General features: G+C 44.3%; 1 protein-coding gene across 5 annotated transcripts in view; it reads left to right on the top strand.

Annotated features, from left to right (window-relative positions):
* Nucleotides 1-558: 558 nt before the first annotated feature.
* The window catches only part of HIVEP1 (HIVEP zinc finger 1), a 128164-nt gene continuing 101206 nt past the window's right edge, over nt 559-27516 (top strand). For 2 of the 5 annotated variants that reach the window (XM_042806630.1, XM_042806625.1), the window contains exons 1-2: nt 1876-1921; nt 4653-4799. In XM_042806630.1, the coding sequence (XP_042662564.1) occupies nt 4760-4799 (40 nt within the window). In that variant the 5' untranslated portion in view covers nt 1876-1921; nt 4653-4759. Of the gene's footprint in view, nt 628-1192; nt 1242-1875; nt 1922-3122; nt 3193-4652; nt 4800-27516 lie in introns of those variants that run through there. The other 3 variants (XM_042806626.1, XM_042806627.1, XM_042806628.1) reach the window with 3 other exon arrangements.

Here is a 27516-nt window from a genome sequence, read left to right as displayed (position 1 = left end):
GCTGCCGGGGGAGTACAGGCGGAGGAGGAGGAGGAGAAAGAACAGTGAGGTGATGCAAGAAATATTTAATTGGGTTTATTTGCTAAAGCCATCACGTGCTGGCTCCGAGCGTAAAACCTGATGGAAAACCCAAGCGGTAATGAAAAACAGCCAACACCTCTTTGTCAGGGCGTTTGTGTTTAAAAAAGAAATAAAGAACTAACTAAATAAAAACATGTAAGTGTCGTGTGTGTGTGTGTCCCCCCGCCCTCCCCCCAACCTCCTCAACGCCAAAAGCCCAGCCCAGGCCCCTTCCCCTCCACCTCGAGGGGGTGCAGGGCGTTTGGTGCCGGCCGTGCCTGCCTGCCCGCGGCGGGGGGAGCCCCCCCCACACACAGCTCATGCGGGAAACCGACCTCCCGCGGCACAGCCCACCCCCCCCCCCACCAAAAAAAAAAAAAACAAAAAAACCCCAACAAACAAAAAACCTCCGCGGCCCGGGCCAAAAAAGGGGCGCTGCGGCCCGAGAGCACGCCGCGCCTCCTCCTCGTATTTCCTCCCCCGCCCACTTCTTCCCGCGGCGGAGGGGGCTCGCTGCCGCCCGGGATGAAAAGTTAAAGCCGGGGGGCGAGGATGCGCGGCGAGGCGGTGAGGTTCCGCGGGCCGGGCCGGGCGGCGGGGGCGCGGGGGAAGCCCGGGGGGGGACGGGGGGGGGACGGGACTGGTGTGTGTGGGGGGGTGTGTGTTTGAGGGGGGGAGGAACCTCCGGGATCTCCGTGTGTGTGTGTGTCTGTTGGCCGTGCCGGTGCCCCGGGGGCCGGGCCGCGCAAGGGGGGAGCGCGACGCGCCCCAGCGCAGCGCCCCGAGCGGCGGGTGGGTGGGTGGGGGGGGGGGGGGGGCGGTAAGTTTTTCCCGCCGCGCAGGACCCCCTGAGGACACAGACCCCCCCCCCCCCGTTCCCCGTGCAGCCCGGGGCGGGGGGTTTGGGGAAAGGTTTTTGAAGGGGGGGGGGGGGGGGGGGGATGTCCCACCGGTGCGGCGGCTCTGTTGTGCCTCACGCTGCGCCGCCGGCCCTCCCCCACCGGGCCGCGAGGAAACCCCCTCGGTGACCCCTCCCCCGACCCCTCCCCCACACCCGCCTTCCCCCCCCCCCCTTTCCCTCCCTCCCCCCCACGCTCCCGCCCCGGGGAAGGGGGCGGGGCCGGGAGACCCGGTGACGTCACTGCTCCGGCCCCGCTTCCTGCAATAGAAAGTGAGAGAAGGTAAAACACCCTCCGCCCCCCCCCCACCCCCCTCCTCCTCCTTCCACCCCCCCCCCCCCCCCCCGCGGCCCACGCCGCCGCTTCGCGCCCCTCCCCCCGCCAGTGACCGGGGCGCCGGAGGGGGGAGGGGCGGGGGAGAACGCGTCTCTCCCCGTGGGGAGCCCGTGTCCGCCGGCCCTCCCCCCACCGCGCCCGCCCCGCCCCTCCCGCCTGTCAGGGGAGCCTCCCTCCCCCCCTCCCCCCCTCCCCCCGTGGAAACACAAAACGGGGGGGGGGGAGGGGGGGACACCCGGGATCGGTCGGCTCCCGTGTGGGACATGGGGGAGGGGTTTGCCGCGGGGGGGGGGGGGGGGCCGTGCCGGGGGGCGGCGCCTTGGCCAGCCCGGTTGGGGGGGGGGGGGACGGGGACGGCGCGGGGTGGGGGGGGACAGTGCCGGGTGTTGTGTGTGTGTGTGTGTGTGTGTGTGTGTGTGTGTGCGTGTGTGTGTGTGTGCGGGCGCGGCGGCGGCGCTGGGTCATGTTTGTGTTTGAGGTTGTCAAGTGAAGGAGGCTCCCGGCTCCCCCCCCCCCCCCCCCTTCCTTCCCTCCGTCCCCCCCCCCCCCCCGCCCTGCCGCCGCCGCCGCGCAGGGGTCGCCGCGCTCCCCGCCGCCGCCATCAACCGCCGCCGCCGCCGCGCCAGGTTTGCAGCGAGCCCCGCGGAAAGGGGGGGGGGGGGGGGGGGGGGGAGTGTGCGGGAGGGAAGGATTTGGGGGGCTCGGGAGGACGCAGTGGGGGGGGTGCGGGACGGGCGCAACCACCAACACCCCCCCCCCTCCTCTTCGGCGCCCCCCTTTACGCGGAGCTGCGGCAGCCACAACACAATGTGTCCTCCGCCGGCGGCGGGGGGGCGGGCGGGGACGGGGAGCACCGCAGGCCCCGCTACCCCCCCCCCCCAACACACTCCCCCCTCCCCAATCCCCCCCCCCCCCCCCATGCCGGGACTCCACGCCCCGGCCGCGCTGTCCCTGGGGGTGCCGGCTGCCCCCCCCCTCACACACACCCCCGGGCGGTTTATCTCTGTGCTCCCCCCGCTTCACAGCCGCGATTTGGGGAGCTGGGGGGGGATGTTTGCCGCGGAGCCCCGGCCCGACTCCTCCCGCCCCGCTGGGTGCCGGGCTGCGGCCGCCCCCCCCGGCCCCCCCCACCCCCCCGGCATGTGTGCAGCGCTTTGTTCGGTGCGGCGTTGCAGAGGGGTTTTCCCAGGCTCCTCCCTCTTTATTCATTCATGGTTTTTTTTTTTTTTTTTTTTTGGTGTGGCTTTTTTTTTTTTTTTTTTTTTTTTTTTTCTCCCTCTCTCCCTTCCCCTTCCCTTTGCAACCCTGCTCGCACATACCGACGGCTCTCCGGGGCTGGCCGCCTCCTCGCCCCGCTCCCGAATCTGCATTTTTAATTTTTTTTTTTGTTTGTTTGTTTTGGAGGAGAGCGGGGATGGATGGATGGATATGTGACCGCTGCGTTTGCAAAGGCCCGTTTCTCCCTCTCCCTTTTTATTCAAATTAAGGAGGGAATGACTTTTCGCGTGGGTCCTGCACGGTGTTTCCGCCGTGGCTTTTCACACGGCCATCTCTTCCCCTGAAAGAATGAGTCCTGCTGGCGAGCGGGGGAAATTGGTGGTTTTAAAGCGTAAATAAGATGTCATTTGTGCTGCAGGGGAGCATCGGGAGGTGCTTGTGATTTACGGATACCCAGGGGGATTTCAAACTCCTGCTTCAGATAACTTGCGTAAAGAAGTGACGGTGTTTATTATCACCTTTAAAAAACCTCAGCCCAGCAGCGCCCAGAGTAAAGGGGAACCGGGGTTTGGGGGGGGGGGGGGGGGGGGGGGGGGGCTTGTTGCTTCAAGCAATGCAGCCACTTCTCTGCGTTTCCAGTTGGTGTGCAAGACCGGGAAAATGGACTTGTTAGCATAAGGTTTTATTTCGTTCCTAAATCTTTCAGTTATCCTTGCAGATAAAGTGCTATGAGTGAACAACTTGACAGGCTGTGTGCTCTGTTTTAGATTTTTTCCTTGTTTTTCCTGTAACATGCAGTAATACCCTAGTGAAGAACCATTAGTCAGAATAACGTTTTCCAGCCTTCCTTTGTGTCATTTGCAGTCAGTTTCTTCTCCTGTTTGGGTCCTTTTATGCAGCAACAGACAAAAGAAACATTAAAAATTAATGATGATATTCCTCAACAGTCTGTAGACTGAAGGAGTTGTTGCAACTAGTCTATTTCAAGTGGGTTTGACTTCCATTTTTACAAAAACATGGTTGTCTTAAAAACAAAACCCCTAAACTAATACTTAGGACAAATGCTAAAAATTCTACATACTTCCTTCTTTGTGTAGCTATCCTTAATCATAATATGTCCATATTATGTGCCGTTCTGAAGTTTATATAAATTTTAAAAATTTCTTCCTAGTGCTTACTGAAAAAACCCCCAATCTATTAACATGAGGTAGTATTACTATTAAAAAAAAAAAAAAAAAGTGAAAAGTGGTTAATTTTTTATTTTGTTTAGCTGTAAGAGTGAAATTACACCGATCATTTTATTTTTTTAAAGCTCTTGTGCAGAAGTAGTTTGCCATAGTTCTGTGGGAGATTTCGTGTCCTGTAGGGTTTCGGAAACTAGACAAAATGCTCCTTAAACTGGAAGGCAAGTCATAAGAATGTTGGAAAAGTAAGAAAGTTTTGTTAATCTCGAAAAAGATGTAGGTCTGGGGGTGCAAAAATCAGGATTGTGCCAGTTTAGCAGCAAATCTGTGTGTTAAGCTATTAAAAGAATCCCCTGGTCCATGGGGTTTATCTGTACTGGGGCTTTGCTGGTTGCAGCCTCCTGTAAATGCTTGCGTGTCTGAGAGCCTGCAGGTGGGTCAAGAACCAGTGTGTTTCTCTGCTGTGCACTGATATTTTCGGCAGAAGTATCCCCTGAGGGGTTCTGGGCTTCATGCTTCGTGTAAGGAGCCCGGCGGTAGCTGATGATAGATTATTGCTGATGCAGTGTGTGTTTGCCTTCCACTCCGCTTTTCTCTCACCTCGAGATGAAGACCTGTATCTTAAAGCCTGATGTCAAATTTTGTTTAGTCCTCTGGATTTATTTGCATGGGACATGAGTTGTTGGAAGATGTTTTCTGGCTAGAAAACAGCTGACAAATGTGGAAAAGTGTCTTAGTTTTCTCATGCTTCCTGAGTAATTCCCAAAAGAGTTTCGCCCTCATGTAGTTTTCGTAAGATATTGGAACATTTCACTCTTTAAAATGATAGGTACAGAAATATTTCTTGCTCATCGCTAATATCCATAGTCGTTTGAGGATGAAAAGGAGTAGATAGGTATCTTTGTTTTCCTTACTAATGCATACATCTTATAACTTTTCTTTCTCTTTTTTTTAGCATACGGATTAACTGACCCTTTTGACAAGTTTATGGAGCTGCCATCTCTCTGCTTGCTGTACTTTCCATTTCTGAGACGAGAAAGTGGTGTATGAGATTAGAGGAAAATGCCTCGGACAAAGCAGATACATCCCAGAAATCTGAGAGGTATGTAGCTCTCAGCTGAGAAAGAAAAGCTCTTGGGAAGCTCGGTTGCAGTTTCAATTATGAGGTTAAATGAATATGTATTTAAGAAGTCTGTTTTGATCCATAAATAGTTTGCAAGCAAGTTTTAGGAGTCGTCCGCGAGACAGCTCTGATTTTGAGAGAAATAAGTGGAATCTGTTCTTATTCCTGCAGTCTGTGTGCTTGACAGCATTCTTGATATCCTTCAGCTTACAGCAATAACCGGCATGAACTTTGAAAATGCAAAGGAAGACATAGTTTCCTTACCAGAGAGTTTACAGCTGAAATATGCAGGGAGGTGGGAAACACGTGTAACATAGAAGCAGCACGGGATCTGACAGCCGGTAGTTGTCTTTTCCAATAGTGATCGGTTTGGCTTGCTTTCGAGGGCATCAAACCCTCCTCCCATGAATGCCTCCTCGCTGTTTATCATCTGTCACCCACGCTACCTCGGGCATTGCTAGGTTTGACCTTGGTCTGCTTGCTGCCTTGCCTTTGCGCAGCCAAATGGGAGCTGGCTGGCTGTGGAGAGGAGCGAGCAGGCAAGCGACCTGCTCCACGAACTGGCAAGCTTACGTGTCCAGGCGTTCCCTTGAATCAAATCCCAGTGCACTTAACCGAGCCCAGGACTGGCAGAAGGACGTGAGGAGTCCGATCCTATGGTTATTTGTTACTGTCTTGGTAAAAGTGGCCCCGGAGGAGCTAAGTGAGGGGAAGAACACAGGTCAGTTGACGAGCAGACATATATGTTGAGGGAGAACACGCTTCCATCCCCACCGTGATATGCAGCTTTCGGGAGAACGTGCTTCCACCTGCACCCTCACGTGTAGCTGTCATCAGCTTTTTTTTTAATGTGAATTTTACAGTTGCAGTATGGAAATATCCCTTCAGAGAATAAAAGTGATTATAAAACCACAAACGTCATCATAAAGTTTTAGGGGCAGGAACAGCATTTGATTCCGGTTTTAACTTTTTGTGCCAAAACCCGACAAACATCCGCATGTGTTTCAGTTAGTTTACAGCAGAGAGGCTCTCGAGTGCTCGTGCGTACAGCTGTGTCCGAGACCTCGTGTTTGCAGACTCTTACCACTGCTACCACGAACAGTCTCCGCTGGAGAAGACATTTTTGCAGTGTCTTTATTCAGGAAGTGCTGAGTAGTATTGCTCGGTGTGATGGGTAAACCTCCATCACAGATCAGGAATTTCACATTTAGGTGATGCCGTTTCCCCTTCTTGCTGAACGCAAAGCACTAAATTTGAGCCCAGTTTTTAATATTGCTGCTTACCAAGTTGCTGACTTAGCTGAGCTTAAGTTTTCTGATCAAATATGAGAGTGATCTAATTTTAGTACTCTGTCTGAAACCTACTCTTGTATTGCTTGAAACTTAATAGGAATTAAGTCTATTGTAAAGCTTTCTATTCACTTAAATAAATGCATTTAAAATAAATAATCTAATTAAACTCTTAATTGTGTAAGAAATTAATTGCTTTTTTTTTTTTCCTTGCGTAATTTGCCCAGTCATTTAGCTTTTATCGCCCCCTGTAATAGCACTTTTCATCGGTTCCTATTTTTCCACAACTAATGGAGTTCTTGAATGAATTAAGATGGGTTAAATGTTGAGAAGGGGAATAGAGGTATACAGTGAGCCCATAATTTGAAATTATGTTGGAACAGTTAAATGATTGTTAAAACTACACAGGTGCTGCAAACTTCTACATTGTGAGCATATATTGCTACTATCATGGGTTATTAGAGGTGAAGTGATTTGAAAAATCAGTTTACTTCTCATTAGTTATGCCCTATTTCCGTTTTTTATCTAGGTAATGAGGAAAACTGGATTTCAGTTTCTTCAGTCATTTTATCAGTCTCTGAGGATATTGCAGAAAATATTTCCTTAAACCCTCAGTTTCTGCTGCAACTTGAGGAGGCTGAAAGATTTCGCAGATCTTTTTCTGACAGCTTATTTTTATGTATGCAAAGTTAGACCCATCTTAAGTTGACACTCTTAGCCATTAACGCTTTATAAAATTGAGGTTTTTAACACTCGTCCATGGTAATTAGTCCCGATGGCGACTAAATCTGCAAGAACAATAAATGTCTATGATCGAAGGTGAAGCTCTGCAAGCTGTTATGTTTTATAACTTTTGGAAGACAGAGATAAAAGATTAAGTAACTTGTATTTTTAGGTTAGAAGGTATTTTTAAGTTGTCTAAACCTGATTGTCACCTTTTTGTTACGTACAAAGAAAGCTCCATGGCCTCACCCAGCTTCTCCCTCTCTTGTCCCAACTCCTCTCCTTGCCTCACAGCGCGCAAATCGCCAACAGCTTTAACTGGACCTGTCCAGGGCACATCAATGTTTAACTTTTTTTAGAGATCACAGTTGAGCAACCCTTGAGTCCCTATCCTGTTGTGCATCAGATGAGTTGCTTGGGTTGCACTTCCACTCCAAGTCAGCCTGGAGAATAAACAACCAAGTCAAAGAACTTAAAGTATCTTCACCTGAAGAAACCCCAACACAATCCCCTCCCCTTCTCACCCCTCTGCCCCCCTACCCTCCCTTCCCCCGCCCCCCCCCCCAAAAAAAACCCCACACAATAAAAAAACCCCTCACCATAAACACTCCACACACACTCCCATTAGTTAATTTGAGGTTTGCTGCAGCATAGGAATAAGGTTTTTTTAACACTGCCTCTGTTTACTGTAAGCAACCGTATTGTCTGGGGAAAATGAAGCAGCGTTGTTTTATAGAGAGCGCTAAATTTAAGATTTTGGCAGGAAACCTTGAGGTGGTTTGTTTTGTGACATGGCTTGATTTTACTCATTTTGTATACTTCTGAGGGACCTGACAGCCTTTGGCAGATCAGCAGTGGCCCTGAAGTATCAGGATCAGTGAAGATCAAATTTACTTTTTGTGGGTTTTTTTTTGTGTGCTGTGGTCCTCTTGGCTTTTACTCTCTGTTTATAGGTGAGTCAATATAGTGCTATACTAACCTGATTTTATAGCAGGAAAACAAAACTGCATCAAGAGGACAGGATATGGGAAGCATTATTTTGCAAATTAAAAAAAAAAAAAAAAAAAAAGAATCAGTCATTTCTTTTCCTGACTATGTGTCAGTGACATGGTTTTAATGCCTGACTGCAGCTGAATGAGCATGTCATGTCTGAAGGGTACCAATAAGGCATCTGTTGCACCACACTCGTTTCGTTATGTTGTTTTGTCCCATGAGTCTTCCTGCTTCTCACTGCAAATGCGTCCTTACATGAAAAATGTTGCCATTACCAGTGGACTGCTTTGATAAGAGGAGTTGTGCCCAGTGCCAGACTTAGTCTCCTGAGTAACTTCACAGTCGTGGGCATCCCCAGCAGCAGGGACGAGCGGCTAAAATTTGGGAGGAGTTTAAGAGAAACAGTTTTGCAGGTCTCAGAAGGGTATGGATTGGATGCGTGCATGTTCTGGAAAACGCTTGGTAGTGTCAGAGGGGAAGGCCAAAGGTATTCCTGGGGAAAGCCTGGCGTGGGTTACCTGTCAGCTATGTGACCGGAACTGAGTTTATAACCAGGTGTTCCTGATGTTGTCACAGTCTCTTAAATATTAAAGATGTGTATCGTGTTGCTAATCAAAAGCATCATCACTCCCCCTTCAGAAAATGTGTGCTGCAGAAGAGGAAAATACCTTATTCAGACATCCAGAGATTGTCTTTTCTTAATTTACTTTATTTGTTGTATGAAGTTTTAGCTCACTAAAACTAATGAAAAGACTACTTTGTGTGCAGTTACATGCTATATTTACATGGCCAACTGATATACGGGTGTAACAAAACAATTCATAGAAGCTGTAATGTATTCCCAGAAGTACAGTTACATTAGAGAATCATGCTTTTAGCTGGGCTGAGTGGGCTTGGTTTGTTGTGAGATGGTTGTGAGGATATAGAAGGAAAAACAACTCATGTTTTTGTTTACTTAGAAGTACCCAGTTGCAGAGTTTCAAATGAAAACTTATTTATGTGTGCAGTGTTTAGTGCAGTGCTCTAATTCACCAATACAAAACTGTAACAGAAATATTTTGAACTTTGTCTCTTTTCATATAAACTTTCTGTTATTTTTAAGAAGACAAATTGTTGATGTTTCTGTTTTTCCTTCTCAATGGAATATTTCTATTTGAAACAAATGGCGGACAGGCCCATAAAGTTCTGCCGTCATCTCCAAATCTTTTAACACTTCGCATTTGATAAGGAAATGCAAGTATAATATGAATAGCTTTGCTCAATGGCTTGATAGCTTGGCAGTAATCTGAAAAGCGTGCTTAAGTTTGCTGGAAAGCTGGATACATTCTGGGCCTTATGATGTCCAGAAGAACTAGGCATCTACTATGTCTTAAGTGTGATTTATCAAAGGCTCTTTCAGTTGGTTTAAAATTGTAATGTGCTTTCAGTACTGAAATAGGCCTGTCTACACTGAAAGCTGACAGGTTGATATTTCTTATTAGTGTTTGGTCATGTAGTCCATAAAACTTGAGAATTGATTGGTGTGCTGTGCTTTAGTTCATGATTTGCATCAAATGACTTAAAAAAACTGCTGTGATTTTTCAAGGCTCACTTCAGTAACTTGTGCTCGCTTGGTTCAGAAGAAATGTGGAAGCGCAACATTTGACTTTTGGGTCTTGGTACTGTTTCTGGGGCAAAAATAATGCTCTGCTTCAGGGTATTTCTGAGGGGCTGTTGATGCAGTATTGGTACATCAGAAGTGCTAGTGGTCTGCGCTCTATGGCGTATTTGTGAAGATGCTGCATGTATGTCTTAATTAAATTTCGGGAGCATGTGTGAGACATGGGTGGAACACGAAGTCAGAGTTTTGACTTGGTGACTCAGTCGTAGCAATATCCCTTGATTTGACAGCAGTTCTTGTTTCTGTATCTCAGGTTGTTTCGCATAATTTATTCTACAAACCAAATTTGAACCCAAAACCTCCCTCATGAAAGTAAAGAGAATGCATGGTCTGTTGGTGTTTCATCAACTGGAGTATGAGCAGATTCACCTGTAATGCAATGAATAGACCAGATCTCCTGTAGACCATTGAAGTACTCTCTCTGTGCCTCGTATTTCTCATTTGAGATGTGGAATGATAATGTTTCTCTCTTTTGTTTGTTTTTGTTTTACTTGTTTAGAGTATAAGATCTTCAGCCTGTTTCTTACAGTGTGTATGCTCCAACATCTTGCACATTAGAGATCATCTTGCCTGCAGCCCTTAAATTTTATCGTAATGCAAATAGCGTCTATATTTACATGTGAAAAATTGTCTAAAATACTCTGCAGTGTAAGAAAGATTGGATTTAATGATATAATTTGCCATATTTCCCCATTACCTGTCCTGTTCCAGTCTCGTTGTTCCCTGTCACTAAATTTGATCATGTGTTTTCAACAAGGTCTCGTCCTGTTCGCTGCACAGGGTGGTCGGGGCTTATGTCAGGGCCCACAGGTGGTGGACAAAAGCCTCCTGAGAGTGGATTGCAAGAGGGAAAAGAATAGTAGGGTGGATAACACTGTGTTATCCAGTGTTATTCAGTGTTGTCTTGAGACAACTGTGGTTAATTCTTGCCTCTACTACTGAGTTTCTAGTGTGAGACTGAGTGATTCTGTTACACCAAACCTTTTCAGCCAGGCACTAATGGCATGTGCTGCATTTTGCCTGAGTTGAGATGCCCAGGCACAAATTCTGAGTTCTTGCAACCGCAGTCAGTCCCTGTGGCTACAGTTTGGATGCAAGAGTGCTAAGTACCTTAGAAAAATATGTTAAAAAAACAAGGTCTAGGTGACTTAAGTTGAAGATCTAAGCATATCCAACACTTTTGGCAAATCTAATCTCTCTGTGCCTCTGCTTTCTGCCTGCAAATTGGTGATACCAGTACCACATCAGCTTCTAAGGGCTCAGAAGATAAAGTTGTTAGTGTTGTGAAGCAGACACTCGTTGGCTAAATAACAGAAAAGATGATGAAGAAACTGGTAGTAAACAGAGCCAAGCAGTGATCGTGGCCCATTTTGCGCACTGGCTTAGTTTGCGTAAACACCCTTAGTTTTGGCATTCTCCAACTTACTGCTGCTTCGCTTTGCAATCTTAACGATTAAAAGGTATTTTTAAAGGTTACTTCCTAGCTTTTAAAATACCAAACAGAAAAACAAACAAACAAACAAACAACAACAAAAAAACCCCAACCAAACAAACAAAAAAAAAACACCCAAAAAACAAAAACAAACAAACAAAAAAAAAAACAAAAAACCAAACCAAACCCAAGGAATTCCACTGTATTGACCGACATTGTGTCTCATGTGTGTCATGGGCGTGTTGGGACCTCCAGCTGGGGCGCGGGCTTTCTCGGTGCGCTGGCGGACCCCGCGCTGGGGGGTGGAGAAGGAACTCACTCCCGTCAGCGAGCGCTCTGCGTCGCCATGCACAGCTTCGAGCTGTTGCTGAGAAACTCCCTGCAGCCAGGAGGGAATACTCGCTGCAGGAGAACTCTCTAGGGGGGAACATCTTTAATGGCATCCTTTCCCAGTTGGTTTCGAGAGTGGTTGAAGCCGTTGCCGCTGGAGGAGGAGGAGGAGGAAGAGAAGCGGTCCTGCCTTCCCCCACCGCAGAGGTTTGTTTCCCACGTTGTGTTGCCTCCCTCGCTCGTGTGCTCGCTGGTCCCATGGTGGAAGAAGTGATGGCTCCCCGAGTGAGTTCTGCTGGCATCCCAGGCAGGGGGGTAATTTTTGTGTTGGGTTGGTTGGTTCCCTGATGCTGTACCTGCCCCCCCCCCCCCCCCCCCCAGCCCCACTGCTGCTGGAGCCTCTTGCTTGCACTCATTGTGAAACTATGTTGGAAATCTCTATTTGCCATGTGTAAGCAGCAGGCTTTCTGAGCTTCTTTAATTGTCCAAAGACAGGTATGGATTTTTATAAGGTTAGCAAAAGGTGGGTTCCTTATTTCTGGTTTCTTTGCTTTTCCCTCCAGAACCCCCCTTCTGCTGACAAATTTCAAAACTGGGAAGCGATGGAGGTTCTTAATGGATGACTTGAAGAATTTTAGTGTATTGGTAAACCAGCAGGAAACTGAACAGGTCGCAGTTGACACCTATATTACAAGTAAAATAAAAGACTCCTAAAATTTGGCGTGGAACTTTCATTCAGAATGAACAAAATTTGGCAGAGATTTAAGCAGTTATAAAGAGGTCCAGAAAACCAAACTTGATTGTAGCTGGCACTGTCAGCTCTGAATATGTATAGATTTCTGCATATGCACTCTAAATATTAGGGAAAGCAAATGGGGATAATGCAAAGAGAGTCTGCTGGATACAGACGGTGGCAAAAATAGGTGCTTTCAGGGGGAGTTAAGATAACATGAAGAAGGGGGATAAAAGAATGGTATTCCAACTAACAGGATTGCAAAGAAATACCTGCAAGAATGTTGATGAAAGAAAAAGAATGGAGGAAAGAGCTTAGTTCTGTTCTCTTGATAGTAGAAAACAACAAATTGTATTTTTATGGAATATAAAATCATTATCATTGCAGTTAGAATCAGGCTCGAGCTGGAAGAAATTGGTGAAGGGTAAGCTTAGAAAAAATTGAATTCATACAGAAACGAAGAAAGCAGCAATGAACTGGGGCTTGAAAGCTATGTATAAACCAGTTAGATTTCTTTCAGAATACAGTAAAGTAGAAACAGTGCAGATCTAATTCTGCCTCACCTTTACATCCTGTATCTTCTTTATTGCTAATTAAGCATGGAGCAAGAAATGCTACAGAATTTGGCATTTGCTGAAGCATGAACTCCAGTGTGTTAGGAAGGTCACCAAAAAAAAAATGTACCAGTGAAAAGAGAAACAAAAAGTAAGATTTCAGCAGTTGCTCTTTCAAACATTTCCATCAAAGCAGGCAGTTGGCTCTGGGATGAAACCAAGTCCAGTCTTTTGAGCCCAGGAACAATTACATTTTGTAAGAGTCCAGCTTTCTTATGAGCATTCAGAAGGATATGACTTTTTGTTTGGTTGGTTTTCTAAAACCTTGCATCTCAGATTTTGGTTTGCTGTGAAAGTATATGTAAGCTAACTGCTTTAGTGTGTGGGGGGGTGTACGTGTCTGTGTGTGTGAACTTATTTTAAAAAACCCAACCAAACAAAAACTCCAACAGCCACTTCTCATATGTAGCCCTTAGAAATTAAGGTGTAAATAGCAAAATCCAGGATAGGCTTGTTGAGCAGCTTGGTTAGGAGAGCCTCCTCGCAGGTTTATGGTCATCTACATCTTTTAAGGGCTGTTAAGAGAAAGGAGAAGGCTTATGGTCTTGGGTTTTTCTTAACAGACTTTTTACTGTTTTGAAGCTACACAAGCTTCTCTGTTGACACTCCTGTCATTACTTTCAAACTTGGACTGCATCAGTCTGCTAGACTTCGCAGTGGCGGGCTGTGTTGCCGCATGGCCTTGCCCCTAGCCCAGTAGGCTTCTCAAGACCATCGCTACCATTTAAAAACACCTCGTTCCAATGATTTCCCTTTCATGAGAAAGGCACCAAAGGAATTTGCAGCATAGGACCATTTCCTTCAGACTTGCGTTGTGCCTGCGTGACGGTGCTCGGAAGGGTTGGTGTGATAAATACCGACCCGCTGCTCCGGGCAGGGGGAAGAATTCCCGGTCCTTGGCCGAGGGTGCGGGACCTTGCGCAGGGAGTGTCTGTTCGTCTGGTTGACCTAACACTTTGCAAAATTGCTGAAGAGGTGAAAACTTTGTTTTTGTTTTTTTTTAAGTAACCTCAGTCAATTGTTACCACCAAAACAGTCACCCCTGTAGCCCACCTTGATGTACTTGGGAAGCTTAGAAAAAAGACACTGTTTCCAGGGTTACGTTGTTTTGGTTTCGTTTTTAATCCTGAAATTATTCCCTTTCATGGCATGTATTTTGAGTTTTTTTCTTACAATCAGACAATGTGATTTCAAATTGCAAGCTGCTGCAAATATTTATGCTGGAAAACATAAAGGAGACTTCCTAAAGCTACACATTTTGAAAGAGCTAGTTATACCAGTTACGCATTTCCTAGACTTGTTCATTCTGTAGTCTGGACTTCTGTAGTAAGCATTTTAGTTCAGTAATGGCTTATGAGATTATGGAGATTGAAACTCAGGCTCTTACTCAGTTGGAGAAGGTAAGATTTTCCTTGCTATGTTAAAAGAGATGAATAAACTGGTCTTTAAATTTCCCAATTAGATGAGTTGGGCGAAGTGCAGTCTTTCCCTCCACTTGTTTAAATGTGTCATAAGTCAGAATATTTACATTAAGAAGAAGTGTGGGGGGGAAACCCCCTACGGCAGATGTTTAGCACCTTCAGTGACGCATTTGTGGGGGAAGTGGGGAAGCTCTAGTTCAGTATGCAAGGCAGTACTGTTTGTTTTTATACAAAAGCTTTTAAAATAACCTTAAAGCTTCTCTCACAATGAGACTGCTTGAAGAATATGCTGATTTAGCGATTCCTGTGTGACCTTTAGTGGCAGACTGAAGAAGAAATGTCTCTGTAATGATCCACAGGTTGTGAAGAAGGATTTTTGTTAAGGCAAAGTTGAAAAAGTCTGTGTAGTTGAAAATTTCATCTTTGACATAAGGCTTTGTTGACACCCCTATAATTGAATCTGGTTAATGCAGTAAACTGGATTTGACATCTTTGATTACCAGCAGCAGTGAGCGGAGGATGCATGTTCATATGTTAAATACCCTGTGAACTTTTTTCCACCTGAATTCCCGTGTGTTTAAAAGATAAGTTCCCACCAAGTCCCCTTTGTAAATCCCGTGGCAGACCTCCCGGGCTGAAATCACAAAAAAAGTTTGGAACGAGCTGCAGGGAGGAAAAGCTGCGGTTCGGCAGGAGCCTGTGGCGCAGCGTCGCTACAAAACAACTGTGTGTGTGTTCCTAGTTACCTATGAAATATGTGGCTTACGCCCCGCCAGCAGTGGTAGTCATGGAATATCCAGAGCACACTGCATGATTTCCTCTGATTTTTGGCCTCGTGTCGGGGGGCGGGAAGTAGGGTAAGTTAATCTTGAATGGCATTGTTTTTAACTGCTGTTAAGTCAGATGGGAGATCGCATGCTTGTTCTTACTCTAAACGTTGCAATGCAGACAGAATACAGAGCTAGGAAAAAGAAAGAAATGTTTAGAAATGGCACTTAAAATGTAATTTCTGTCGTGGTTTTGCTATTCCATTACCTATAAGGAATCTATAGCCACTGTGCTTTTTGGAAAGGAGTGCATGTCTCTCTACGCAGTAGACGTACAGGTTTTATCTTTTTCCCTTCTTCAGGATTTCTTACAGAAAGAGGTATTTCTGTCCCAGATCTGTGAAGGAAGCACAATGGTGTATGTATTAATTGTGTTTAAAATATTTCACACTGTAATTTTTATTAGCAAAATACCTAACATGCCAAAATGTTCCTGTAATTCTGAGTTGTCAACAGGCAGACCTAAGTATATATGTTGTAATAGTTTAATGCCTTCAATCTTAAAAGAGAATTGCCTTCTTCAGTGTAAAGGCAATGCTTTTGTGGCTAAGAGGCAGATTAGGAACTGTGAAAATACAAAACTTTATTACAGGGATGATTTAATAATTTTCAAACAAATCCTTATGTAGCGTGCACAGCAGTCTTGCTGAATTTGTCTCAAGTATTGCATGCATTTGTTACGGGGCTGGGATAGTACCCTTTCTTGTGATAACAACTTATGGAACATTTAATTATGTTTTCCGCGGTGCTTTTTCTTTCTTTCAAACAAAGTATATTTCTGTGCCAATATAATCTTACATTTATTTTAGAACACTGTGTATGTATGTCATGTCCAGGTATATGTCTCCGTTAAGATGTTTTGAAATAGTGTTTTCTTCTCGTTCTTTTTCCTTTTCTTCTTAGATTTCTAGAACATAAGCTGAAACAGTGATGTAACTTCTGGAGATACCAGAGGAATTGCTGTTGTGGTGCAGGATGATTTTACTGTTGTCAGACTTGTGACATGCGGTCAGTCTTCAGTACCTCTTCAGCAAGGGTTGGTACCAGGATTGCTGTGGAACCTGGCTGCCATCCCTGTTCACGTTCATGAAATCCATTGCCGCAGTGGTATGAAGCCAGCCAATTTTTGCTGTTTGACTGCTAAATGCAGATCTGCTCCCCTGTTGAAACGGTCAATCTTCCCTCTCTCAGGCTCATTAATTAGGCTAGTCGTTAGGCTTGCTTAGAAGCCCTGCGGTCTTAACAGTTTATAGTTTTCTGAAGCTTTGAGTTGTCTTGGTGTGTCATCTGCATATGCAAGAGTACTGTCAGGGCAAACTCTGAAATTCCCTGATGGAGCAGGTTGGGATCTCCTGCTTGGGGCCTTTGCCGGAGGGATCCCATATCCTAGAGTGAGCGGGCACCGCAGGCAGATCGGGGCACGTCCCAGAGCTCGTGGGAAGTTTTCACAGGCATCCAGGCGGGATATGGCCTTGGCACAAAACAGGTTTTAATTATTAATGTTTTTCCAGTATCTCATGGCTGGTTTCTATCATGCCTTTTCAAAAATAAATGAATAGTGCGTTTTTTTTTGTTGTTGGTTTTTTTTTTTTTTTTGCAAGTGATGTTTCTCTTACTTTTTTTCTTCCTCTGTGGCTTTTTTTCTTCTCTCATTCTTTTACTCCAGAGTGACTTATAGTTCTCACTTCCTATGGATACAGCTTCTCTTACCATTCTGCCTGCTAATGCAAATATAACCAACAGTCAAACAGGCAAACTGCTAGTGTCATCTTATTCCTCCCTGATTTTTCCTCCTGTTCTTAAGCCTCACAAACCTTTGATATTGCTGACATTTTGCATGCTTCGGTTTGCTCCCTGCACAAAGTTGTAGGTATAAAGACATTTCTGCTGAAGCAACCAGCAGTTTATGTGATGAGGCCTTTAAAAAATACAGTTAATGAAGTATGTTCTTCAGGAATAACATCTTTACAGTGCTTTGAGAAAGTAGCACAAGAAACTGGTACAGAGAAGCATGGTGTATTAAGAATCAAGGCTCAGAGGTTTGAAGAATGTGATATCTGTCTGTAACATGCTCAAGAAGCAATGCCAGGTAATGGATTTTCAGTATATCTGAAAACTGACCCCATTATTTTAGGCAGTATTTCTATAGAGTCTCTAAGACAGAAAGTGCAAGTGTGTGTGTGGTTGCATTTCTCGTGGGTTTGTATAAACACATTTAGGACTGTTCGGAAGTGTGAAAAAAGTTAACATTGAAGTATTTTCCTAGCTTTTACAGTAATTTTTGCACTTCTTTTTCTTCTTTTACCCCTCCATCAAAAAAAAAAAAGTTCTTGATTTCCCCATTCTTTAGGAAATTAACATTCTAGCAGCTTTTCTTTTGAATGTTCAACCTCCAAGCTTTAGTAAAATGCTGACCAGGCTTGCACAGTAGATCTCTCCTATTTACTGTCTTGGATGGTCAAAGGGAACTTCAGGAGAGAGCGTGTGTGATGAGCGGGCTGGCGTGCCCCACGCGCCTCGCAGCCTCCTTTCCCCTGTCTGTCTGCAGCATCAAGGGTAAAAGATAGATTGAACTCATTGAGATATTTTCTTGTGGACACCTGCAGTCGGGTGTTAAAAGCTTATAAATTCAGCTAGTGAATTTCTGCTTTTCAATTTGGCTGAGAAATGGCAATTTGCACAGCATGGCCAGCGACAGTCCTAGCTCACTGATGCTGGCCTTCTGTAGTTGGATATATTAATTATGAAAAGCTATTGAAAAATACTTAGAAACAGGGAGGATTCTTAACGTTAATGTCTTATTGGTGGAAAATAATGGCCTGAAAAAGATGTAGTGGTTAGTGTTTTCCAGAGCTTGAAAGTTTCTGGTTAACCATATATTTCTGTAAGGACATTCAGAAACTTTAAATGCCTTAAAATCTACTGATGCAAGGAAAAGAGGCAGAGGAGACAAAGACTGTTTTTAAGCTAACTGAAAGGGTTAATGTGGATGCACAATTATGTACTGGTTACCTGCAAGCTAATTTCAATCTCACATTTCTAGTAAACACTGATGTAAAACATGTCTCTTGAGCCAGTGCTGTAACTAATCAGCTTTTTTTCCAAGAGGCTTTAAAAACACAGTTTTGGCAACAGTAGCTAAGATGATCTTTACAGAAGAACCCCCAGTAAATAGAAAGAAAGCTAGTAATCAGTTTTGATTAACAGATCTGTATTCTGTTATTTAAATGTTTACGTCCTGATTAGAATGCATGCTGCATTTAAATATGCAATTTTACTTTAGCAAAATTTGAGGCATAGAAAATGGAGATAATCTTTCAGATGCTAAAGGCTGGGGATGTGAGCTAAAAAATGTGCAGGAGATGCCCCCCCCCCCTCCCCCCAGCCCTGTAAAGTGATACCTACGAGACTGATATTTTCACTTAGTTGTGGGATTAGAGGGTTTTTTAATCAGATGCGGGTAAAGAGGGTGGAGTGGTGGTTGGTTTTGTTTTGGGTTTTTTGCAAATTCTACCTAGTCTACAACAAGCTGAAATTAAGTTTTAACTGAAGTATTAAGGCTTTTGTTCAAGAACTAAATGTCTCCTGGTCCTCATTTTGTTAAAGGCAAAGAAAGTTGAGCATATACAAAAGTTTGTCAGATTTTTTTGGATTATTTTAAGAATTCCCAATTTATGATAGCATCTGATCATTTAAATCTGAATTTCCATTGTGATACTTGCTTCATATATGTGTGCAGAATAGTTGCTATTTCTTAAGTTGTTTTTTTCCTGTAAAAGCACTGATTCTGATAACAGTTGTTAGGTACCAGAATGTAGTGCTTTGCTTTGCCGACTCACTTCTGCTACAGAGTTCATTCTTTTGGCCAAAAGAGCATGTACATCTTTCTGGGTTGCAGATCCTGGCTTTGTGAAAAACTGACTGATTCAACAGAAAGGTTGGCCTGCCACGTAAGCACACCATAAAAAACGAGCATCTGACAGCTCTGTGGCTTCAAGTAGTGGATCCGACACAGGCATATGGAAAATTCATGCAACAGGGATACTGTATCAAAACAATTTCTGTAGAGAGGCAAAACTGAATCCTTTCCCCTCCCTTCCTCCTTCCTTTGCTTTCCCATGACTCTGTTTTTACATTGTTTGCTTCTCACCTTTTGCCTTTTAAATGCTTCCTCTTGAAAAATCGACATCTTCCATGAGGCTCAAACAGTTCCTCAGAGAATTTTGGGGAAGAACGATTCAACTTGGAAGGGGAACATTCACACGGAGCTAACATCAGGAAGGTGGGACGCTGCTGAAAAGCCACGGTTTCTCTTCACCTTAACGCAGCTGTCCGAAAGGAGAGACAACGTGCTGCACTCGTGTGTCGGAAAGGGAGCTCCTGCGCGGGATAATTGGACTCCCTTCCAAAGGAAACTCGATATTCTTTCTGTGCCCTCTGATGACACAAACCTTTTCCCCTCCTCTGCCTGGTATATTTTTGTTGCGTTGGTTTTGATATCCTCCTCAAGGTTTTTTTATTAGTCTTCTACCTGGGCTTGTAGAGCAAAGGCTTCTGTTTACACAGAAGGGCTTCTGCTGCTGTTGAACTGGCATTTCAGAACCGTGAAGGGGTAGAAAGTAAACATAGGCAAGCAACAAATATAACAATCTCCCTTCTCTCATGGCAAGCAAGTCTGTAACTGATCTTGCCAACTTATTTTGTTTTGCATTTGCTTTACCACCACCCCCCCCCCCCCCCCCCCCCCCCCATTTAAAATGTTTTTATAACTGTTAGACATAAGCAGTACCAAACCCAGGTAACTCATAATTGTCAATTTTTCTGCACAGGCAATATCCAAACTACTTGATGCTCTGTGTTTTTAGTATTGCATTGGTGTTGGAGTACTGTTCATGCAGCCAGTTTTCTTCTGTCTCTGCTAGGAGAAAAATGAAGAAAATAGCTGGAACTGACGTAGGCATTCATCCTGTCATTTTTCTCTATCCTCCTTGAAGTTGTCCAAAATCAAAACAACTCAATAGTAACATTTTTCACTGTCACTGGGGCTTCCATGTTTTTTTTTGTTGCGCTTCTTTTAACAGAACTTTCAAAATAAGGTATTGCTGTTACAACTACCACGAAGTCAAGAAGCGGAGGTGCAGGAGGATTAAGGGACGGGTTAACCAAGGTGCATCTCTCCTAAAGCCTGGAGGACCTATTGCTCCCCAGGCCATTGCTGGATCAGGCCCTGGAACAGTAACTTTAGGGTCACGCTGGGGGATGAAGCCAGGTCATTCCTGGCTGCCCCGTGTAGCAGTGGTCACCGCTGACCCAGTGTTTTCCAGCAGAACCCTTTCCTAAAGTTTTTGAGCTGTGTGGCTCTCCTCACAAGACCCTCCCTGCTCCCCCCACCGCCTCGTCTTGCATTTGTGCCTAGCGCTACGGGGTGTAGATTAACGAGCTATAGATGTGTTTGTCCAGGGGCCCGTGCCATGCTGCGCCAGCGGGACACAGTGCCTGGAGCTGCCCGGGCTGCTCTTCCCTCTTACGGGTTTCATCTGAGGGAAGCTCTCCTCTGCGGTGAATGAATTATTGAAATGAAGCGCCTGAAGATACAGTTCATCCTGAGAAGTAATTAACGGCTGGATGTCTCACCGCTGAGAATGAGTTCCTGTCGGTTAGCGGTCAAGTCCTGCTCTGTGCCCCTGCAGCCGCACCGCTGTGTCTGCAGTTCGGCCGGGCTGTTGCAGGGAATTCGGCAGACGCGCCTCCGAACGTGGAGGTCTGCGTGGACGGCGAGCCTGCGCAGGGGACTAGGGCTCGTACTCTTTATTTCTGAAGCCCTAGCCTGGCAGGTTCAGGGGGGCCTGGCCCCAGTTACGCACAGGCTGGCTGCAACCTCCGTGAAGCAGCGGACTTCGTGCCTGGGGACCCGCACTAGCCTAGGGACCACAAAACATGAGTCACAGGGGTTACAGCCTCATGGCAGGACAGAGGGAGCAGACTGATGGCTGTCTAAAGGTTGGAAAAGTTATTCTCCATCACTGTTGCCATCTCTGTGCCCGGGAGTGCTGAGGAACTCGGCGTGACGGACGTCAACGTGGGTTTATCCTTTCTCTGTGCCTGCGTGAGAAAAGCGGGATTGGTAAACAAATTTGAAAACGCCTGGTTTGTTCCTTCTGTTTCATATGTAAATCCCAACGTGGGAACTGCAAATATGCTTACTTAGCATTTTGAAGTTGTAGGAGGCTAACGATGCTGCAGCGTGGGGGCGTGGAGCCACGCTGAAGCTTTTTGTGTCGTATGGGTGACCGGGTGTGTGCAAACCATCCAGGAGCCTGCTGACGGGTGCGGGAAGGGGCTTTCGCTCTCCCGGCACGTTACTCCTTTGTTCCCCTGGGAAAGCTCTGCCCGATACACACATCGCTTCGCTTATTTTTGGTGTTCTTGCAAGCTGTACTGAATAATTGTTATAATAACAATGCAGACTTCTCAGTAAAAAGTCCACTGGAAAATAAGCTGAATTTTTTCCAGAGACAAATCCAATTGCCCCACCTATTTTCTCCCTTCAGAAACTGGAGCTCAGGAATTTCTATGGTAATGCTCTTCCAAGTCACGGTGGTTGCTTCATCCCTTTCCTAGTAACAGTGCTCCTGTGGTGGTGAGGAGGCACCACAATGTCCCAAGCTCAGTGTGTACAAAATCCTCCATAAAGTCACGAAAAGTGTATTAGTTTGCAGTTAAGTGGATAAATATATTCCCCGAGGAAAACTTTCTGCGTACCTGTCAGTATCTGACACTAATGTTGGAGCATGCAGCTGAGAGGAAGAGTAGGGTAAATATTCCAGCTGAGTAGTCTTTGCTTATTCCTGGTTATCCCTTTCCATTCATGGTTAATGCCCATGGAAATATTTTTTCCTTCGAGGTCATTTTTTATTTGCTTTTATTTATTTTATTTTTTTCCCCCCAAGAAAAATTGTATACAGAATATCTTGCCTTAAAAACTAGATTAAGAGAACATACTTGTGCAACTAAGACAAGAGCGGGAAATTAGAAAAGCAGTTTGTGGCTTTTCATTCAGTATTGATTCATTTTATGTGTACTCCTGTCCTGTACTGAGCTGAGGCTTTTACTCTGCAGAAAAAGAGAAGCATGTACTCATGTCAAGAGCATAATTCCTAGTTATTTTCAGCAGGTGCTTAAACACATTTGTAAATTCCAGCTTATAGCTGAGCAATTCACCCTCTACCCCCTGTATGTAAATTTATAGCGGAGGACGCAATGAAGGGTTTAAGTGTATAAATGATACCTTTTTTTCAGCGTGGAATTCCCATTGAGGGGCCAGGCCTAAAAATACCAGATGTTTCCACAAACAATTTCTGCGCGCTGTGTGTTGAGTAATACAGCTACAACCAAGGAGAGAGCTTCTGCTGACAATTCCCCAAATAAATGCAGGAGTCCAAGCTGAGCTAGTTTATATATAGTTTTTATTATTGGTCATACGCACTTACCAGAAATCCAGATGTGCTTGAATCATGCAGCAGATTAATGACACAAAACGACTGTGGCTGTAGGATGAAGGTTTCTTTTGCGTACTATAGAGGATATGGTGACTTCCAGTTAATGACTTCAAAATATTTTACAGAATGCAAATGAGCAAGTTAAGGCATGTAAACAAAAGTTGCTAGACTTCTTTTCAGGGTAAGCATTTGAATTACATGGTATTGAAATCTGTGACTTGATTTAAGAAAATAGTTGTGTATTGGTACTGTCCTTTTCCAATAGAGTGCTTCAATAAATAAATATTTAAAAAAATCTCCCCACCTCTCAAAACATTCTCAGTAAATAAAAGGGAAATTTAAAAGGGAAAAGCCAGAGGGAGTAGAACTTTACAGGGCAGGCAATGGTCCTTCTAAAATGGTAGAAAATCTTGATAAGGAAACCTGAAGTGCTTCATTTTAGGAATGTTTCAACATAAAAGAATTTTTTTGAGTGGCTGCTAATTTGAAATATTAAGTTTCATCATGAAAGTTAGCAAGCTTATGAGTTCAGAGATTTCTCAGTGCTCATATCCAGTAGCTGTGCAGGCATGTTTATGGAGCATCAAACCCCCTAATTTTACCTTTTGCTGCTGCTGCCATGCTGTACTTTCCTTGGGAAAAATCTCGGTCCAGTGATTGTGGAGTTTCATGTCAAAGTATGCTGCCTTCAAATTAAATCCCTGCGGAAGCAGGTGAGTGGCATGGGGGACCTGTTCATTACGGCCATGTCCACCAGCTACAAGTTTTCTTGCTGCTCGGGGTGGTAGAGGCAGGTCTTTTCAGAGTGATGCTGTCACTGGACTGGTTTCACCAGTATCTTTATTTGCATCAGAATGGTGTCAAGTACGATATATAATTGGGAGCAGCGTGGGAGAGCTCACTAACGGTCGCAGAGTTTTTAATCTCGATTTTTGACGCAGTTGAGACCAGCCCTGTCAGTGACGGAGCGGCCCTGGCAGAGCCGCCGGCGCTGCCCGTTGGCACTCGGGCCAGTGACTGTGGCTCAGAGGCTGCTCAGCTCCGGCATTTCCACTCTGACAAATCCAGGTGAAAACTGGCATCAGGCACAGCTTACGCCAGCAGCTGTGGTAGCCCAACACGTGCCCACGAGCAGCTGCATTTTTTATTCTGTGTATTTACACTCTAAGCTTGAACTCTTTCTGAGCTTATTTCAGTTGTTTTTTTGGTGGGGTATTGAGATTGTTGTCAAAGCCTTGGATGGGCTGCATGTTTCTTCTGTGCTGTGAGGCTTTCGCATAGTGACTTGTTGCTCACCTCAACTTCTGTAGAAATCCACTTCTGAGAAAAGGGTGGCATTTGCACCAAATTCTCTGCATCCTTTGGCAACACAGATGAAGGGAAAAAAAATTTCCTGTTAGTGACTGGTCTAAGTGTATTTCTGCTTGCATGAGAATATATCCCAAATTTACAGAGGGGGATGTAACCTGAGAACTCTTGGGGTGTTTGTTTTATTCCTGGCAGTAGAATTGCATTCACTGTTTCTCCTATTTCGAATCTAATTTCCAAACACTACCGGAACCGTAATGTAATTGTCTCCATGAAATGTCAAGTTGCCATTTATAAGAGACACTTTTGGGGTTTTTTGGCTTCTTGTTCTAACCAATGGTTCATCTAGGCTGGGGATGAGTGGGGCTGTTGAGCCAGAGGCACTGGTGGCAATGTTGGGGATGGTCAGGTGTACCCTTCAGCCTTTCATCGTTGTGGTAGTTAATACTATTCTGCTTAATCCTGATAAAACTTGCTGAAAATAGTCAGATGTTTGTGCATACTAGCATTATATTTATTTCTAAAGGTAATAAGGAAGCTGATAGGCATTTCTTTGTTTCTAATGCAAGAATAGTATTGATAGAGAATTGTTTTCTTTTGGGACATCAGAATCAAGACTGGTTTATGTTATTTCTGTATGCATACCTGTCCTACTAGGCTTGTAATATTATCTGGAATTCCCACAGTTTTCTGCAAACAGCTTTATTATTAGATGTGTGCTTTCTGAAGTCTCCACTTAGGTTATCTTCAATATCATGGTGATATTGAGGTCATACCTAGCAGCCAGGCAGCCCAGGTCATATATATGTGCGGAAAAGGAGAGGCCAAGAGGGAACAGGGGCAGAACAAGGGGTTATGGAGGCATCAGGACTGTATAATTTACTTACAGGTATGGGAAATGTCTACATCTAGTTATAAATGAAACTTTCCTAGATCTTTCCTCAAACTTAATTTTTATATTTGCCTGAAATGAAGATAGTGGAGAGAGATAGGACATTACCAGAAACCATGGAGCAGGCTCTCATAGGAGTATAGATTCTGCTGTTCTGGAGAAGATTGTTTTTTAAATTATTGATATGCTTGAACAGAAGCTCTGAATATATGTAGAAGAAAAGGTAAGAATGAGGATAGATAGTTGATGCAAGAAACACCCAACAAAATTGGATCCAGATGGGAGGAAGTAGGATCTACGTTCCTGAGCTACGGAAAGGCTCTCCTGTGTTTATCCCTGTTTCCCATTATTTTCAGCGCAATGTGGGGAACTCTGTGCTACCTTTATGTATTGGAATGCAGAGTAAGAAAGTAGTAGCGAGTCTGTTGTCGGTGTGTTGTGCTTTCTTTAATCTACAGCATCATCACTGTGCTGTGCTGCCATGAAGGACAGAATATGGCCTTTGTCCCTACTCAACGTTAGCAGAACCAAGTGATGCACGCAGTTGGCAAAGCCTTCAACAACAGAGTCCCCATTCATTGCTGCAGAGTGGTTTGTTTTAGCTGTGTTGTGTAAGCCATTTGTGGTGTAAGTCGGGATGTTGCACAGAATAATGTTGGGCATGGATATCCATCTGTTGTACTAGATAGTGAGAGGGGGCAAAAGATACCTTATGGCAGTCAGTTACTGGCATAGGCCTTCAAAAGCCAGCTGAAGTATTAAGACCCATTCCCTTAGCGACATCATATGACAAGTGCTAGATGGAGTATTGAGTGTTTGCAATAGATGTCCTACTTGTACAAAAATACTCAGTTTCATCCTCTACGAACCTAATGCCAACTCATGTCCTTTGTGAGTTACCCACAGACTGGACTGGTAAGAGAAAGCTTTTTCTGAAAATACGGCACGAGTTACCAACGTCATGGTCTAACAGTGATGTGGGGCTGTAGGAACTATGAAGCCAATAAGATTTTTGTCACTGAGCTCTGAGAAGTTACTGCCATTTAGATACTGTGTTTCCTGAAGGTAAATCCACATGCCTTTTGTAGTTAACATTCTGCCCAAGAGTATGCAAAATATTAAGTAGAATGTTTTTGCTTACAGTGGAAAGAAGGAAAAAGCAGCTGAAATACATCAGAAGATGGTGATACTGAAAATACTGCCTTGCCATTGTGAATGTTGTCTGACGGAGTAGTAAAACGCTGTATAAAACTCTCTTCAGTTAAAGTGATGGGTGTCTGCATTTTGTTTTGGAGGACTTAAAAAAAAAATAAGTGAAAGCAGGCATTTCCCAGAGTCAGGGGTTGCCTTTGCCTTTGTTTTGTCTGCCCTGTGCCAGGGAGGCACTGGATATTGCCTGCTTGGCAAAACATCTTGCTTTTTCTTGACACTTGATACCACTAGTCCTCACTGTGACCTTGCAAACAGACTAGGGATGCCGGAGAAACTTCAAGCAAAAACTAGTTTTATTTCAGCCAGGTGGTGGGTTATAGTTCTTGATTACTGAGTTAGCACGAACAAAAAATGTGAAGCCTAACAACAAGGTACAGACTCAGAGACTGCTGTCATATATTCTGTTCAACCTGTTTCTCTAGGATTTTGTCCAAGGTGTTTTATAGCTGCAGAAATCTGAGGATCCAGCTCTGCGTAGGTGCTCCTTGCCTTTATAATACTCCCTTTCTAAGGAGGAGCCTTTCCTAGAATTAAAGGAAGAAAATTTCAGATCATGTTTCTGTTGATTTTTTTGAAGCTCCTTTTTTGTCTGTTTTCTTGTCTTTAGTTATGTGGCAACCAAGATGCTGGTGCTATCGTATTCTTTAAGTTTATCTGGGAACAGGTCTTGCTGATGAGGAAGATCCATAAAATTCCTGTGTTTTACCTCTTAATAATTAAGTTACGTCATGTACTAGAAGAGTTTTATTGAATCATGTAGCACTTTGTCTTCTAGAGTTGTAACACTCTATTGTGATTATGTATAACATTAATATGCACTGTTAGTTTTACGTGGAGACCAAACCTGATGTATTAAATTCATGACAGATTTGGCACTGGGGGTGTGATATTTCTAAATTGTCTTCAACTACTAGCTTGTTCTATAGTCAGTTTTTGGGGCTCTGGCCATCACAGTGGTGAATTACTGAAAACAATTTGGGAATCTATTTTAACAAGTGATTTTGAGATTCATAAATATATATGGGTGGGAAGTGCTGATAAAAATGCTAGGTCGTTTTTCATGGGTTTGGGGGCTTCTTTTATTTGGCTGTAAAATCAAAAATAGCCAGTTGAATCAGTTTATTAGAAGATAGCATTCATTCCCTATAAGTTTTCTGTAGTTAGGCAGTGCAAAAAAGAAAATGGGGACTTTTTTGCATTTGGAAAATATTTTGAATTTGAAGGAGGTATAAATGTAAAATTTAGGGAATGTTTCAGCTCTGTGGATATACTTGGACAAAAAAAAATTCTCTGTGTCTGTTCAGCTTTACCCATTTTTAAAATAGAATACTTAATTGAGAATAGCTACTAGCTGTGCGTAGCTGTGCTTTGAGTGTACGCAATTTCTGTGTGTTTTATTTGGGTTCCTAAGGAGGCATTGCCCAAGTGTTACTTAAGTATCGGATTTCAGGCTGAATATTTTCAGTCTGCTTGTTTTGCAAACACCTAAATTTACTGTAACTGAGAGAAAGGAAAAAAGTGTAGTTTGTGCTTTTGATAACAATATGCATGTAATCAACACCTCCTGGTTAATGAATTAGTTGGCTGTTTCTTTCATAGAGCAATAGGAGGGAAAACTGCTGGGATAATCAGCAAGTATTGGCAGAGGGATTCAGCAACATATATATCAGTTAGTATTAGTATTTCCTTTAAATAGTTTAAAAGTAGACTCAATCAAAATTTTGAATATGTCCCCCTATGTGTATAATTTTTTTCCAGAAGCT

Source organism: Tyto alba, unplaced genomic scaffold (genome assembly GCF_018691265.1).
Source record: "Tyto alba isolate M040663 unplaced genomic scaffold, T.alba_DEE_v4.0 Super-Scaffold_48, whole genome shotgun sequence".
Taxonomy (NCBI): Eukaryota; Metazoa; Chordata; class Aves; order Strigiformes; family Tytonidae; genus Tyto; species Tyto alba.
The sequence above is the reverse complement of the archived record's forward strand: the minus strand, read 5'-3'. Positions and strand labels throughout refer to the sequence as shown.